This window comes from Oncorhynchus mykiss, chromosome 28, assembly GCF_057628025.1.
Source record: "Oncorhynchus mykiss isolate SJ-2025 chromosome 28, ASM5762802v1, whole genome shotgun sequence".
NCBI lineage: Eukaryota > Metazoa > Chordata > Actinopteri > Salmoniformes > Salmonidae > Oncorhynchus > Oncorhynchus mykiss.
This window is the reverse complement of record NC_143049.1, coordinates 34,489,846-34,506,033: the sequence shown is the minus strand read 5'-3', so window position 1 is coordinate 34,506,033 and position 16,188 is coordinate 34,489,846. Positions and strand designations below refer to the sequence as shown.

The window sequence follows — 16,188 nt, the reverse complement described above, 5'->3', positions numbered from 1 at the left end:
ATATTACTCAGAGGTAACTGACAAAATCAAGAAAACCCCAACATAAAGCTTCTTAATGGGGTGTTGGGCCAGAGCAGTCCTAATAAAATATTAAATGCACCTTGGCATAGATTCTACAGGTGTCTGGAACTCTATAGGAGGGATGTGACACCAGTCTTCCACAAGAAGATGCGTCATTTGGTGTTGTTTTTTAAGGTGGTGGATCAAACCATTCAGCGACCACTCTGTGCCCTGTGGATGGGGGTGTTGTCATCCTATGGGGACATAGCCATGGTAACCAAAATAATGGTTTGCCCAGCAATTTTATACATGACCCTAAGCATGATGGGGTGTTAGTTGCTTAATTAACACAGGAACCACACCTTTGTGGAAGCACCTGCTTTCAATATACTTTGTATCCCTCATTTGCTCATTTAGTGTTGCCATTATTCTGTCAGTTACCTGTATGTGACCCATGCTTTTGAATAAGTTAAGTTACGAGCTAGTTTAGCTTTGCACACACACACACACACACTGACTGACTGGGAAAAAGAGTCACTATCTGACTTTTGGCTCAGCTACACACACTGTTCTCTATCTCCTGATAACACTAAATCATCGCCCCCATGCTTTATATAATAGTGCTTTTTAGTGGTCTCTAGATGGGAGTTTCATGTCTGGGCATGGGAATGAATGGCTACTAGGAGCGGGATACGGCTCCGCAGCGGCCTCCATCTTGGGGCAGGATACTGAAGATCATATATCACAGAGCCCACGGGTTAACTGCTTCTCCTGCTGTGTGTGTGTGTGTGTGTGTGTGTGTGTGTGTGTGTGTGTGTGCTTCTTGAGTCCTCAGTTCAGTGCTGATTTCAGTCCTCAGTTCAGTCCTCAGTTCAGTGCTGATTTCAGTCCTCAGTTCAGTGCTGATTTCAGTCCTCAGTTCAGTGCTGATTTCAGTCCTCAGTTCAGTGCTCAGTTCAGTCCTCAGTTCAGTCCTCAGTTCAGTCCTCAGTTCAGTGCTGATTTCAGTGCTGATTTCAGTCCTCAGTTCAGTGCTCAGTTCAGTCCTCAGTTCAGTCCTCAGTTCAGTGCTCAGTTCAGTGCTGATTTCAGTCCTCAGTTCAGTCCTCAGTTCAGTGCTCAGTTCAGTGCTGATTTCAGTCCTCAGTTCAGTGCTCAGTTCAGTGCTCAGTTCAGTGCTGATTTCAGTCCTCAGTTCAGTCCTCAGTTCAGTCCTCAGTTCAGTCCTCAGTTCAGTGCTCAGTTCAGTGCTCAGTTCAGTGCTGATTTCAGTCCTCAGTTCAGTGCTCAGTTCAGTCCTCAGTTCAGTCCTCAGTTCAGTGCTCAGTTCAGTCCTCAGTTCAGTGCTCAGTTCAGTCCTCAGTTCAGTCCTCAGTTCAGTCCTCAGTTCAGTCCTCAGTTCAGTGCTCAGTTCAGTGCTGATTTCAGTCCTCAGTTCAGTCCTCAGTTCAGTCCTCAGTTCAGTCCTCAGTTCAGTCCTCAGTTCAGTGCTGATTTCAGTCCTCAGTTCAGTGCTCAGTTCAGTCCTCAGTTCAGTCCTCAGTTCAGTCCTCAGTTCAGTCCTCAGTTCAGTGCTCAGTTCAGTGCTCAGTTCAGTGCTCAGTTCAGTCCTCAGTTCAGTGCTCAGTTCAGTCCTCAGTTCAGTCCTCAGTTCAGTGCTCAGTTCAGTCCTCAGTTCAGTGCTCAGTTCAGTCCTCAGTTCAGTCCTCAGTTCAGTCCTCAGTTCAGTCCTCAGTTCAGTCCTCAGTTCAGTTATTTAGTGTTTAACGGACTCTTCTTCCTGAAGTCATTTTTTTCCCAACTCTCTCCCCTTCTTGTGTATCCGTGTGTGCGTCTGTGTGTATCTGTGTGTGCGTCTGTGTGTATCTGTGTGTGCGTCTGTGTGTATCTGTGTGTGCGTCTGTGTGTATCCGTGTGTGCGTCTGTGTGTATCCGTGTGTGCGTCTGTGTGTGCGTCTGTGTGTATCTGTGTGTGCGTCTGTGTATATCTGTGTGTGCGTCTGTGTGTATCCGTGTGTGCGTCTGTGTGTGTATCTGTGTGTGTATCTGTGTGTATCTGTCTGTGTGCGTCTGTGTGTATCCGTGCGTGTGTCTGTGTGTATCTGTGTGTGTGCGTCTGTGTGTATCCGTGTGTGCGTCTGTGTGTATCCGTGTGTGCGTCTGTGTGTATCTGTGTGTGTGCGTCTGTGTATCCGTGTGTGCGTCTGTGTATCCGTGTGTGCGTCTGTGTGTATCCGTGTGTGCGTCTGTGTGTATCCGTGTGTGTGTCTGTGTGTATCCGTGTGTGCGTCTGTGTGTATCTGTGTGTGTGTCTGTGTGTATCCGTGTGTGTGTCTGTGTGTATCCGTGTGTGCGTCTGTGTGTATCTGTGTGTGTGTGTGTGTGTGTGTTACAGCCCTACTGACATGCAGGCCAGATGAGTTCCAGTGTGGGGATGGCTCCTGTATCCACGGCACCAAGCAGTGTAACAAGGTCCATGACTGTCCTGATCAGAGTGATGAGGCCGGCTGTGTCAACGGTATGTGTAGACCCCTGGGTAGGAGGCTTTGTGTGTGTGTGTGTGTGTGTGTGTGTGTGTGTGTGTGTGTGGCTTGCTGTGTCAACAGTATGTCTGACACTCAGTCTGGCTGTCTGCATGGCTGGTTGGCTTGCTAGCTGGCTCTCTATGTCTGACTGGCTGGCTGGCTCTATATGTCTGACTGGCTGGCTGACTCTCTATGTCTGGCTGGCTGGCTCTCTATGTCTGGCTGGCTGGCTCTCTATGTCTGACTGGCTGGCTCTATATGTCTGGCTGTCTGGCTCTATATGTCTGACTGGCTGGCTCTATATGTCTGGCTGGCTGGCTCTCTATGTCTGGCTGGCTGGCTCTCTATGTCTGACTGGCTGGCTCTATATGTCTGGCTGGCTGGCTCTATATGTCTGGCTGGCTGACTCTATATAGCTGACTGGTTGGCTCGATATGTCTGGCTAGCTGGCTGACTCTCTATGTCTGTCTGGCTGGCTGGCTCTCTATGTCTGGCTGGCTGGCTCTCTATGTCTGGCTGGCTGGCTCTCTATGTCTGGCTGGCTGGCTCTCTATGTCTGGCTGGCTGGCTCTATATGTCTGGCTGGCTGGCTCTATATGTCTGGCTGGCTGACTCTATATGTCTGGCTGGCTGACTCTATATGTCTGGCTGGCTGACTGTCCCGTTTTACTGGCTTGGCTGTCTCTGTGTCTGTCTGGCTGGTTGGCCAACTTCCTGATTGGGTCTTTGGCTCTATATGTCTAGCTGACTGGTTGTCTGTCTGTCTGTACCTTCCTGTACCTGTCTGTCTGCTTGTCTGTGTATGTATGCCTGGCTTAACTGTCTGTAGTAAAATACTTTCCCCATGTCTTCCTGCCACAGCCACTAAGTGCGAGGGACCCTTGAAGTTCCTGTGTAAGAACGGAGAGTGTATCGACAGCGCCAAGGTGTGTGACAACGTCAAGGACTGCAAGGACCGCTCTGATGAGCCCAAGAAGGAGTGTGGTAAGAACACACACTCGGACACACACACACACACACTTAAATGATGACACTCACTCTCTCAAGAGCACACACACACACAGACACAGACACACACACACACACTGAGAGGGTCCTCTTCAAATGGACTATGTCCTCTTTCCATGGTTCTTAATGGTCTCACCCCGTGGTGTAGCAGAGAACCAGAGTGACCTGTGACCTCCAGTCTCAGCGCTCAGTCAGAGGCACCAGTACCAACCTATTGATTAGATCACAATCTTTATTCTCTTTCTTTACAAAATGGAGGCGGAAAAGCTGTTTCTAGCGTATCTACATGTTTGTGTCGATCTGTGTTTTCCTGAGAAGGAGACATTTGAGAAGTCATCGTTTTAGGGACATGAAAAATAAAAATCCACTTTCACAAATTATAGAATTGAAAAACCTGTGTGTGTGTGTGTGTGTGTGTGTGTGTGTGTGTGTGTGTGTGTGTGTGTGTGTGTGTGTGTGTGTGTGTGTGTGTGTGTGTGTAAAATGTGAATGTACAATTAAATGTTTTTTTGGTGTCTGCAAGTGAGCATTTACAGTGCATTCAGAAATATTTCCATATTATTGATTTTTCCATATTTTGATGTGTTACAGACTGAATTTAAAATGGATATAATTTTGACTTTTAGTCACAGGCCTACCTACACACAATAACCCATAATGTGAAAGTGGAATTATGTTTTTTGAATTTTTTCAAATGAATTAAAATGTAAAAGTTGACATGTCTTGAGTAAATAAATAAGTGTTCAACACCTTTTTATGGCAAGTCTAAATAAGGTCAGGAGGAAAAATTGCTTAACAAGTCACATAAGTTGCATGGACCCACTGTGTAGTGCAATAATAGTGTTTAAAATGATTTTTGAATGACTACCTCATCTCTGTACCCCACGCATACAATTATCTGTCAGTCAAGCAGTGCATTTCAAACACAAATTCAACCACAAAGACCAGGGAGGTTTTTCAATAAAGCTCTTAGAGATTTACCCAGAAACCCTCACAGCTGTAATCGCTGCCAAAGGTGATTCTAACATGTATTGACTCAGGGGTGTGTATACTTATGTAAATTAGATATTTCTGTATTTCATTTTCAATAAATTTGCTAAAAAAAAAAATCTAAAAATATGTTTTCACTTTGTCATTATGGGGTATTGTGTGTAGATGGGTGAGGAAAAATATCTATTGAATCCATGTTGAATTCAGGCTGTAACACAACAACATGGGGAATAAGTCAATGGGTATGAATACTTTCTGAAGGAACTGTTTACAGAGATGTGTGTGTGTTCAATCTAGCACGTATGCAGATGTGTGTGTCTTCAATCTAGCACTTATGCAGATGTGTGTGTGTGTGTCTTCAATCTAGCACTTATGCAGATGTGTGTGTCTTCAATCTAGCACTTATGCAGATGTGTGTGTGTCTTCAATCTAGCACTTATGCAGATGTGTGTGTGTCTTCAATCTAGCACTTATGCAGATGTGTGTGTGTCTTCAATCTAGCACTTATGCAGATGTGTGTGTGTCTTCAATCTAGCACTTATGCAGATGTGTGTGTGTCTGCAATCTAGCACTTATGATGTGTGTGTGTCTGCAATCTAGCACTTATGATGTGTGTGTCTTCAATCTAGCCCTTATGATGTGTGTGTCTTCAATCTAGCCCTTATGATGTGTGTGTCTTCAATCTAGCCCTTATGATGTGTGTGTCTTCAATCTAGCCCTTATGATGTGTGTGTCTTCAATCTAGCCCTTATGATGTGTGTGTCTTCAATCTAGCCCTTATGATGTGTGTGTCTTCAATCTAGCCCTTATGATGTGTGTGTCTTCAATCTAGCCCTTATGATGTGTGTGTCTTCAATCTAGCCCTTATGATGTGTGTGTCTTCAATCTAGCCCTTATGATGTGTGTGTCTTCAATCTAGCCCTTATGATGTGTGTGTCTTCAATCTAGCCCTTATGATGTGTGTGTCTTCAATCTAGCCCTTATGATGTGTGTGTCTTCAATCTAGCCCTTATGATGTGTGTGTCTTCAATCTAGCCCTTATGATGTGTGTGTCTTCAATCTAGCCCTTATGATGTGTGTGTCTTCAATCTAGCCCTTATGATGTGTGTGTCTTCAATCTAGCCCTTATGATGTGTGTGTCTTCAATCTAGCCCTTTATGATGTGTGTGTGTGCTCACCATAACAAAGTGGCTATCTCCATTGCATTTCAAAGCGTAGAGTGGCACGAGTCAAATTTGTATCAAGAGAAGAAAAGCCTCTGTGTGCTCATCAAAGGGGAGAGAAACAAATGTGTGTGTGTGTGTGTGTGTGTGTGTGTGTGTGTCTGGCTTGCTGGCTGTGTCAACAGTATGTCTGACACTCCGTCTGGCTGTCTGCATGGCTTTATGGCTTGCTAGCTGGCTCTCTATGTCTGACTAGCTGGCTCGATATGTCTGGCTGGCTGGCTGACTCTCTATGTCTGGCTGGCTGGCTCTATATGTCTGGCTGGCTGGCTTGATATGTCTGGCTGGCTGGCTCTATGTCTGGCTGGCTGGCTTGATATGTCTGGCTGGCTGACTCCCTATGTCTGGCTGGCTGGCTGTATATGTCTGACTGGCTGGCTTGATATGTCTGGCTGGCTGGCTTGATATGTCTGGCTGGCTGACTCTCTATGTCTGGCTGGCTGGCTGGCTCTCTATGTCTGGCTGGCTGGCTCTCTGGCTGGCTGGCTGGCTCTATATATCTGGCTGGCTGCCTATGTATGTCTGGCTGGCTGACTCTATATGTCTGGCTGGCTGGCTGACTCTCTATGTCTGGCTGGCTGACTCTATGTCTGTCTGGCTGGCTGACTCTCTATGTCTGGCTGACTGGCTTGATATGTCTGGCTGGCTGGCTCTATATGTCTGGCTGGCTGGCTTGATATGTCTGGCTGGCTGACTCCCTATGTCTGGCTGGCTGGCTATATATGTCTGACTGGCTGGCTTGATATGACTGGCTGGCTGGCTTGATATGACTGGCTGGCTGGCTCTATATGTCTGGCTGGCTGGCTTGATATGTCTGGCTGGCTGACTCTCTATGTCTGGCTGGCTGGCTGGCTCTCTATGTCTGGCTGGCTGGCTCTCTGTCTGGCTGGCTGCCTCTATATGTCTGGCTGGCTGGCTGGCTCTATATGTCTGGCTGGCTGCCTATATATGTCTGGCTGGCTGGCTGACTCTATATGTCTGGCTGGCTGGCTGACTCTCTATGTCTGGCTGGCTGGCTCTATATGTCTGGCTGGCTGGCTGACTCTCTATGTCTGGCTGGCTGACTCTCTATGTCTGGCTGGCTGGCTGACTCTCTATGTCTGGCTGGCTGGCTCTATATGTCTGGCTGGCTGGCTGACTCTATATGTCTGGCTGGCTGACTGACTCTCTATGTCTGGCTGGCTGACTCTCTATGTCTGGCTGGCTGGCTCTATATGTCTGGCTGGCTGGCTGACTCTATATGCCTGGCTGGCTGGCTGACTCTATGTCTGTCTGGCTGGCTGACTCTCTATGTCTGGCTGGCTGGCTTGATATGTCTGGCTGGCTGGCTCTATATGTCTGGCTGGCTGGCTTGATATGTCTGGCTGGCTGACTCCCTATGTCTGGCTGGCTGGCTATATATGTCTGACTGGCTGGCTTGATATGTCTGGCTGGCTGGCTCTATATGTCTGGCTGGCTGGCTTGATATGTCTGGCTGGCTGACTCTCTATGTCTGGCTGGCTGGCTGGCTCTATATGTCTGGCTGGCTGGCTCTCTGTCTGGCTGGCTGCCTCTATATGTCTGGCTGGCTGGCTGGCTCTATATGTCTGGCTGGCTGCCTATATATGTCTGGCTGGCTGGCTGACTCTATATGTCTGGCTGGCTGGCTGACTCTCTATGTCTGGCTGGCTGGCTCTATATGTCTGGCTGGCTGGCTGACTCTATATGTCTGGCTGGCTGACTGACTCTATATGTCTGGCTGTCTGACTCTCTATGTCTGGCTGGCTGGCTCTATATGTCTGGCTGGCTGGCTGACTCTATATGCCTGGCTGGCTGGCTGACTCTATATGTCTGGCTGGCTGTCTCTATATGTCTGGCTGGTTGGCTTGATATGTCTATCTGGCTGACTCCCTATGTCTGGCTGGCTGGCTATATATGTCTGGCTGGCTGGCTTGATATGTCTGGCTGGCTGGCTGGCTCGATATGTCTGACTAGCTGACTCTATATGTCTGGCTGGCTGGCTGACTCTATGTCTGGCTGGCTGGCTCTATATGTCTGGCTGGCTGGCTTGATATGTCTGGCTGTCTGGTTGACTCTATATGTCTGGCTGTCTGGCTGACTCTGTCTGGCTGGCTGACTCTATATGTCTGGCTGGCTGACTCTATATGTCTGGCTGGCTGACTCTATATGTCTGGCTGGCTGACTCTATATGTCTGGCTGGCTGGCTCTATATGTCTTCAGAAAGTATTCACACCCTTTGACTTTTTCCAGATGTTGCCATGTTACAGCCTGAATTTAATGTCAAAGTGGATTTTTTTAAATATATTTTTTATATACATTAATAACAAATGTAAAGCTGAAATGTCTTGAGTCAATATTCAACCCCTTTGTTGAATAAGCCTAAATAAGTTCAGGAGTAATAATGTGCTTATTAAAACCTCTTAAGGATCTCTACAGATTGGTGTTCCACCCACGGGACGGTTGAGCTAACGTAGGCTAATGCGATTAGCATGAGGTTGTAAGTAACAAGAACATTTCCCAGGACATAGACATATCTGATATTGGCCGAAAGCTTAAATTCTTGTTAATCTGTCCAATTTACAATAGCTATTACAGTGAAATAATACCATGCTATTGTTTGAGGAGAGTGCACAGTTATGATCTTGAAAAATTATTAATAAACCAATTAGGCACATTTGGGCAGTCTTGACACAACATTTTGAACAGAAATGCAATGGTTCATTGGATCAGTCTAAACCTTTGCACATACACTGCTGCCATCTAGTGAACAAAATCTCTACTGCGCCTGGGTTGGAATAATACATTATGGCCCTTCTCTTGCATTTCAACAATGTTTTTTTTCTTTGTATTATCTTTTATCAGATCTGATGTGTTATATTCTCCTACATGAATTTCACATTTCCACAAACTTCAAAGTGTTTCCCTTCAAATGGTATCAAGAATATGCATATCCTTGCTTCAAGTCCTGAGCTACAGGCAGTTCGATTTGGGTATGTCATCATAAAAGGGGTTGATCCTTATTAACAAATCACATAGTAAGTTGCATGAACTCATTCCGTGTTCAGTAATAGTGGCTAACATTATTTATTTATGACTAACCAATCTGTACACCACACATACAATTGTCTATAAGGTCCCTCAATCGAGTAATGAATTTCAAGCACAGATTCAAGCACAAAGATTTACAGGTCTCCTGAGTAGCGCAGCGGTCTAAGGCACTGCATTTCAGTGCTAGAGGCGTCACTACAGACCCTGGTTCGATTCCAGGCTGTATCGCAACTGGTCGTGATTGGGAGTCCCATAGGGCAGTGCACAATTGGCCGGGGGTAGGCCGTCATTTTAAGTAAGAATTTGTTCTTAACTGACTTGCCTAGTTAAATAAAAAATGTAAAGATCAGGCAGGTTTGTCAATGCCATGCAAAGAAGGGCATCGATTGGTAGATGGGTAAAAAACACATTACTAACCTAATTGACAGAGTGAAAATAAGGAAGCCTGTACAGAATTCAAATATTTAAAAAAAATGCATCCTGTTGGCAAGCAAAGCACTCAAGTAATACTGCAAGAAATGTGGCAGAGAAATTAACTTTTTTGTCCTGAATACAAAACATTATGTTTGGGTCAAATCCAACACAACACATCACTGAGTACCACTCTTCATATTTTCAAGCATGGTAGTGGCTGCCTCATGTTATGGGTATGCTTGTCATCGGCAAAGACTAGGGAGGTTTTTAGGATAAAAATAAACGGAATACAGCTAATAACAGGCAAAATCCTAGAGGAAAACCAGATTCAGTCTCCGTTCCACCAGACACTGGGAAACAAATTTCAGCAGGACACTAACCTTAAACACAAGGACAAATCTACAGTAGAGTTGCTTACCAAGATGACATTGAATGTTCCTGAGTGGCATAGTTACCATTTTGACTTAAATCGGTTTGAAAATAAATGGCAAGACTTGAAAATGGTTGTCTTTCTGAAGGCACTGTATGTGAGTGACTGACTGAGTGACTGACTGAGAGTGACTGACTGAGTGACTGACTGAGAGTGAGTGTGTATGAAATAACAAAAATAGCACAATAACACACACACAGATGTACACAGCTACATTTATTTTTATTTTACCTTTACGAGGCAAGTCAGTTAAATAACAAATTCTTATTTTCAGTGACAGGCCTAGGAACAGTGGGTTAACTGCATTGTTCATGAGCAGAACGGCAGATTTTTTTACCTTGTCAGATCGGGGATTTGATTTCGCAACCTTTCGGTTACTAGTCCAACGCTCTAACCACTAGGCTACCTGCCACCCCATACATAAACATATACTGTAAAACTCACCCACGCAGGTGCACACACATTGTTAAAGACACACACATACGGTGTGAAAGGCACATACACACAATCAGATTTGCATGAACACATGCTGTACAACCTGGGAGGAGACTACACCTCCAAAGCCCTGGAGACAGGGTAGCAGGGGAGTGGGCCAAAATAAATTGTGCGATGCTGCGAGAAGACAGGAAGATTGAGAGAGGAAGGTGAGGGAAGGGAAGGTAGAAGGGGTAGAGTGAAGGAGGGAGGAGAGATCAAGGGCAAAGAGAGCTCCTCTCCTCCCTCTTCTCTCTCTTCTCCCTCTTCTCCCTCTCCTCCCTCTTCTCGTGGGGTGGGGCTGGTTGCAATGGCCACTCGCGGAAGTGTAGAGTTTGAAAAACTTAGTCGGAGGCATGGAGTAAAGATTCCTGCTGCGGCCGGGTGTTCAGTGGAAGAATGTAGCTTGGCTGTGGGTGCTATCATTGGGTATGATAGCATCAAATCAGCCTCAAGGATGAATAGCGCTGTAGTGATATTCTTAGATTCAATTGAAAAGGTGTATAAGATAGTTGAGAGGAGTGTTGTGTTGCGGGAGACACAGACGCCGGTATTTCCGCTTATGAATCCGGCGAACAAAGTTATACTTTCTAACGTGCCACCATTTGTTAGAGATGAAGTGTTGGAGCAAGAGTTATCTCGCCATGGTCAAATCGTATCTACAATAAAGAAGGTTCTTTTTGGATGCAAATCTCCGCTGTTGAAACATGTCGTGTCTCATAGGAGACAAGTGCATATGATTTTAAAAAAGGACGGAGATGAACTGAATTTAGCGTTCAGTTTTAAGATTGATGGATTTGTTTATGTCTTCTATGCATCTACTGAATCAATTAAATGTTTTGGCTGTGGAAGAGAGGGGCGTTTGGTGCGTAGTTGTCCCGAGAATGAACGCGCTGAGCCTGGTAGTAGCTCTAGTGCTGGTGCAACTAACGCACCACCGCGAAGGGATGAACATGCTAAGGGTGCAGGGGAAGAGAGAAGGTGGGCAGATGTGGTTGGAAAAGTAGGAGAGGAAGGCATTGTGGATACGGGGGCAATTGTGGTAGATCAGAACAAAGAGGGAGGGGAAACAGTAGGTGAGATTGCGACTGCCGTCACTGAGGTGGTGCTGGGAAATGAAATTGGAGGTCAAGAGGAGATTGAAATAACGGAAAAGGAAGCGGATGTTTTCAAAATATCGAGGAGTAAAAGGAAGAATTTAAGGGGTGGTGAAGGGTCTAATTCTAAGAGAAAGGTAGAGATTGATAAATCAGTTGAAGATGAACAAGTTGTAGAGATGGTGGAGTTTTCTTCTGGGGAGGATAGCGAGAGTGTGTCATCTGACGCGTCACAACAATATAGTGAGATAAATGGGGTGGAAGGGAGGTATGGGATCGAGAAGATACGTCAATTTCTGAAGTTGACAAAAGGGAAGAAATATATGCAGGATTACAATGTAACTGATTTTTTCCCTGAACGTGAATTGTTTATTGAATCAGCAAAGTTTCTGATGTCAAAAATTACAGGGGGAAGTTTGAAAAGCCCTGAAATTGCTAGACTCAAGAAAGTGGTCACGAGAGTGATAAGTGATGTAAATTCTAAAGAAAATGAAAGAGTTCAGTTGCAGTTTTAACTCTGTAAAGAGATGTGGTGGCTGTATCTTCCTCTGTATTTTTTTTTCTTCATCCATGAGCAGTTTTAAGATTTCTTCTTTAAACGTAAATGGGGCAAGAGATGGTAAAAAAAGAGCCATGGTGTATGAGTTAATTAGGGGAAAGGGAAGTGACATATATTTTCTACAAGAAACGCATAGTAATTTGGAAAATGAAGTTATGTGGCAACAGGAGTGGGGGGGGGGGGCAGTGGTGTGTAGTCATAAAAACTCAAAAAGTGGGGGTGTGGTTATCTTGTTCTCAAAAGGGTTTTTGCCTTTGTCATATGAGGTTGAAGAGGTAGTTGAGGGGAGGTTATTAAAAGTTAGAGCAAGGTATGAAAACATCACTATGTGTCTGATAAATGTATATGCCCCAGTGGTGACAGTTGAGAGGGTATGTTTTTTAGAGACATTATCAAATACCATTGAGAAATGTAACAAAGAAGAGTATTTATTTATTGCTGGGGATTTTAACTGCACAGTTAGCGATTTAGATATAAATCACCAAGAACCTCATATAGCCTCAAGGACTTTTTTAAAACGCCTCATTGTAACACATGAACTGTGTGATATTTGGCGGAGTCAACATGGAGGAACAAGGCAGTACACCTGGGCGCATGTGAGGGAGAACATCATCTCTATGGCCAGGTTAGATAGGTTTTATGTTTTTGAGCATCAATCTCAGGTCTGTAAATCAAGTGTGATAACCCCAGTGGGATTTTCTGATCATTGTTTAATAACAGAGGTGGTGTTCATTAACGATGTAAAACCCAAAAGTGCATACTGGCATTTTAATATAACTTTATTGAGTGATGCTCATTTCAGGAACTGTTTCAGTTTTTTCTGGGAGAGGTGGAGGTCTCAAAAGGCCAGTTTTGTATCCCTTCAACAGTGGTGGGATATAGGGAAAATCCAGATTCAACAATTTTGTAATCAATACACGAGGAATGTCACCAAGGATATCACCAGATCAATGAAAGCCCTAGATTTTGAAATAGTGGAACTCATGACGTTGGTTGAGACCACAGGAGATCGAGGCCATACTCAGGCCCTCAAGAGGAGAAAAGCTGCATTGGCAGACCTGCTGGGTATCAGAGCACAGGGGGCATTGGTGAGAAGTAAATTTCAGGGAATATCTGAAATGGATGCCTCATCCAAATTTTTCTTTGGTTTAGAGAAAAAGAATGGACAAAGAAAAATTATTAATTGTCTCAAATCAGCTGTTGGACAAGAGCTCACTAGTCCTAGTGAAATTAGAAAGAGGGCAGTAGAGTTCTATGCTGAGCTCTACAAGTGTGAGTACAAAGAGGATAAAACAGTGACACAGCAGTTCTTTGATGGGCTCCCAAAGGTGGCTGCAGAATCTCAGGTTGAGCTTGAGCAACCATTGTCTTTGCAGGATTTATACACTGCATTAAAAGGCATGGAAAATGGAAGGGCACCAGGCATTGATGGGCTTCCCGTTGACTTTTTAAAGTCTTTTTGGGCTATGTTGGGAGAGGATTGGTTAGAAGTAGTTAATGATAGTTTAACCGGAGGGTTACTACCAATAAGCTGCAGAAGGGCTGTCCTCACCCTACTGCCCAAAAAGGGTGACTAGAGGGAGGTGAAGAACTGGAGGCCGGTGGCTTTATTGTGCACTGATTATAAGATATTGTCAAAGGCTTTGTCCAACAGGCTGAGGGAGGTGATGGGGCAAATCATACATACGGATCAGTCCTACTGTGTTCCTGGCAGGCAGATAGGGGATAACATTTCTCTGATTCGTGATTTTTTGGACGTCTCTAGGGCTATTGGGTTGGATGCTGGTCTAATTTCAATTGATCAGGAAAAGGCATTTGACCGAGTTGAACATCAATATTTATGGCACACGTTTGAGGCGTTTGGGTTCAGCTCTGGTTTTATTGCCATGATAAAGGTGATATATGGTGACATTGAAAGTGTATTGAAAGTTAACGGTGGTTTGAGTGCTCCTTTTAAAGTGTGTAGAGGTATTAGGCAGGGATGTTCTTTGTCAGGAATGTTAAATGCCATTGCTATAGAGCCACTACTAAATAGCATTAGAAGTCGCATTGCAGGGGTGTACTTTTCAGAGGATATTCCTCCTATTCGTCTCTCAGCCTATGCTGATGATGTAGTTGTGTTAGTGAAAAATCAAGCGGAGGTGGATAGCTTGAGTCTAATGGTTGATCGTTTTAGGGGAATATCCTCTGCAAAGGTAAATTGGGAAAAGAGTTGTGTATACAGATTGGAGAATGGTCTGGAGGGATCATGGCTTTGCCAGGGGGGCTAGAATGGTGTAAGGGAGGTTTTAAGTATCTTGGAGTGTACCTAGGAGATGAGGGGACTATGGAAAACAATTGGAGTGGGGTGGTTGAAATGGTGGAAGGGAGGATGAGGAGATGGCGTTGGTTACTATCTCGTATGTCATATAGGGGGCGCACTATTATAGTTAACAATGTGATTGCCTCTGCACTGTGGCATCGGTTGTCAGTTTTAGAACCACCATCTGGCCTTCTGGCTAAGATACAGGCAATTATTGTGGATTTATTTTGGGATAAATATCACTGGGTTCCACAAAGTGTTTTGTATTTGTCAAAAGAGGAGGGGGGACAAGGTCTTGTACATCTTGCTAGTAGGGTTGCTGCTTTCCGGTTTCAGTTTATTCAAAGGTTGCTTTATGGACCGGAAAATGTGGTGTGGAGAAGGGTGGCAGGTCTTGTATTACAGCGGGTTGGAGGATTAGGTTTAAAGAAGGCTTTATTTCTGGTTGATAGTAGCCAGATTTCTAGGGAGGGAGTACCTCCGTTTTACAGAGGCCTTCTCAGAGTGTGGAGCATAATGAAGGTGTCCAGACGAACTTCAGCGGAGTCAGTGCATTGGCTGTTGGAGGAACCTCTGGTGTATGGGGCAAGACTGGATTGTACAACTGCAGCTGTTCCACATTTCTCCAAGATTCTGGTGAAGGGGAAAATCATAACCTTAAAACAGTTAATGGCCATGGCTGGGCCCGCCTTAATGGATGGAAGACGGGTGGCAGAACATTTGGGGATGAGGTCGGAAAGGATTGTCGGACAAATGCTGGGGAGCTGCAGGAAGGCTCTGTCAGCGGAAGAATGGGGTATGCTTAGTAGCCACAAGAAGAAGGTACAAGATGAAGACGTCTCATTTCCAAGACTAGGGATTACACCAAATATCCCAGAGTCAGAATGAAAGGCGTTATTGCTGGATTTGAGAGGGTTGGAGGAGGTGGGTTTGGATGAGGTGAATGGGAAGGACTTGTATAGGGGTTGTGTCAAGGTGTTGAATAAAGATAAATTGAAAAATAGAAAAGACACTCCATGGAGGGTAAAATTGGGCATTGATGACAAGGTAAAGCCAGCATGGAGAGCGCTGTACAAGCCACCGTTACAAAAGGGTACTGGTGATATGCAATGGAGGGTTTTACATGGCATCATTGCAGTTAATGCTTTTGTATCTGTTATTAACTCAGATGTTAGAGATGGATGTCCTTTTTGTAATATAAGAGAAACCATTTTTCACTGTTTTATGGAGTGTGAGAGGATAAAACCTCTATTGGAAATGCTGGAATCTTTGTTTAAAGCTGTAGGGGAGTTTTTCAATAACACTGTTTTTATTTTGGGGTTTCAATATAGTAAACAACAGAAAAGAAAATGTCAAATGTTAAATTTTATTTTGGGACAAGCTAAGATGTCAATTTTTCTGAGTAGGAAACATAAGATAGAAACGGGATATGGGCAGGATGTAAGATGTGTTTTTAAAGGATTAGTGAAAGCAAGAATAAAAGTCGATTTTGAGTTCTTTTCAGCTGTAAAATATCTCCTATTATTTGAGGAGAAGTGGGCCTACGAAGGAGCGCTTTGTTTTGTAGAGGAGGGGAAATTATTTTTTGCTGATGAAATAAGTTGAATGTATATGTTATGTATTTATTTTTGTTTAGGAATTACTTTTGTTGTTTTATTTCTGAAAAGGCAGTGTGTCATTATTTATGTTAACACTTGAGTAAAAAATAAAGGTTTTATAAAAACTCAAACTCTCTCTCTGACTCTGGTCCTCCCCCCTCTCTCTTTCTCTCTCTCTGTCTCTCTGACCTTGGTCCTCTCTATCTCTCCCCTCTCTCTCTCTGACTCTGGTCCTCCCCCCCCTCTCTCTCTGTCTCTCTCTCTGTCTCTCTCTCTGTCTCTCTCTCTCTCTCTCTCTGTCTCTCTGACTCCGGTCCTCTCATCATCAGCCTTGATACCTAGCTCATCCCTCTGCTCGCTCAACCCTTCACTCACAAGATGTTCCCCTTAGAACAGCAGAGACTGGCAAACACACATGTACAGGTGTAGGATCTTAATTTGACATGTATTGTCACAGCAATAATAATCCTGCAGGTTTTGAACTTTTAGTCTATAGTGTTGCTTGATAGCTGGTTAGACT

General features: G+C 44.5%; 1 protein-coding gene across 1 annotated transcript in view; it reads left to right on the top strand.

The window, feature by feature from the left end:
* The window catches only part of LOC110508229 (low-density lipoprotein receptor-related protein 8-like), a 174,640-nt gene that overhangs the window by 107,062 nt on the left and 51,390 nt on the right, over positions 1-16,188 (top strand). Inside the window, exons 6-7 of the mRNA XM_090225168.1 lie at positions 2,396-2,518; positions 3,387-3,509. Of these exons, the coding sequence (XP_090081294.1) occupies positions 2,396-2,518; positions 3,387-3,509 (246 nt within the window). The remainder of the gene's footprint in view (positions 1-2,395; positions 2,519-3,386; positions 3,510-16,188) is intronic.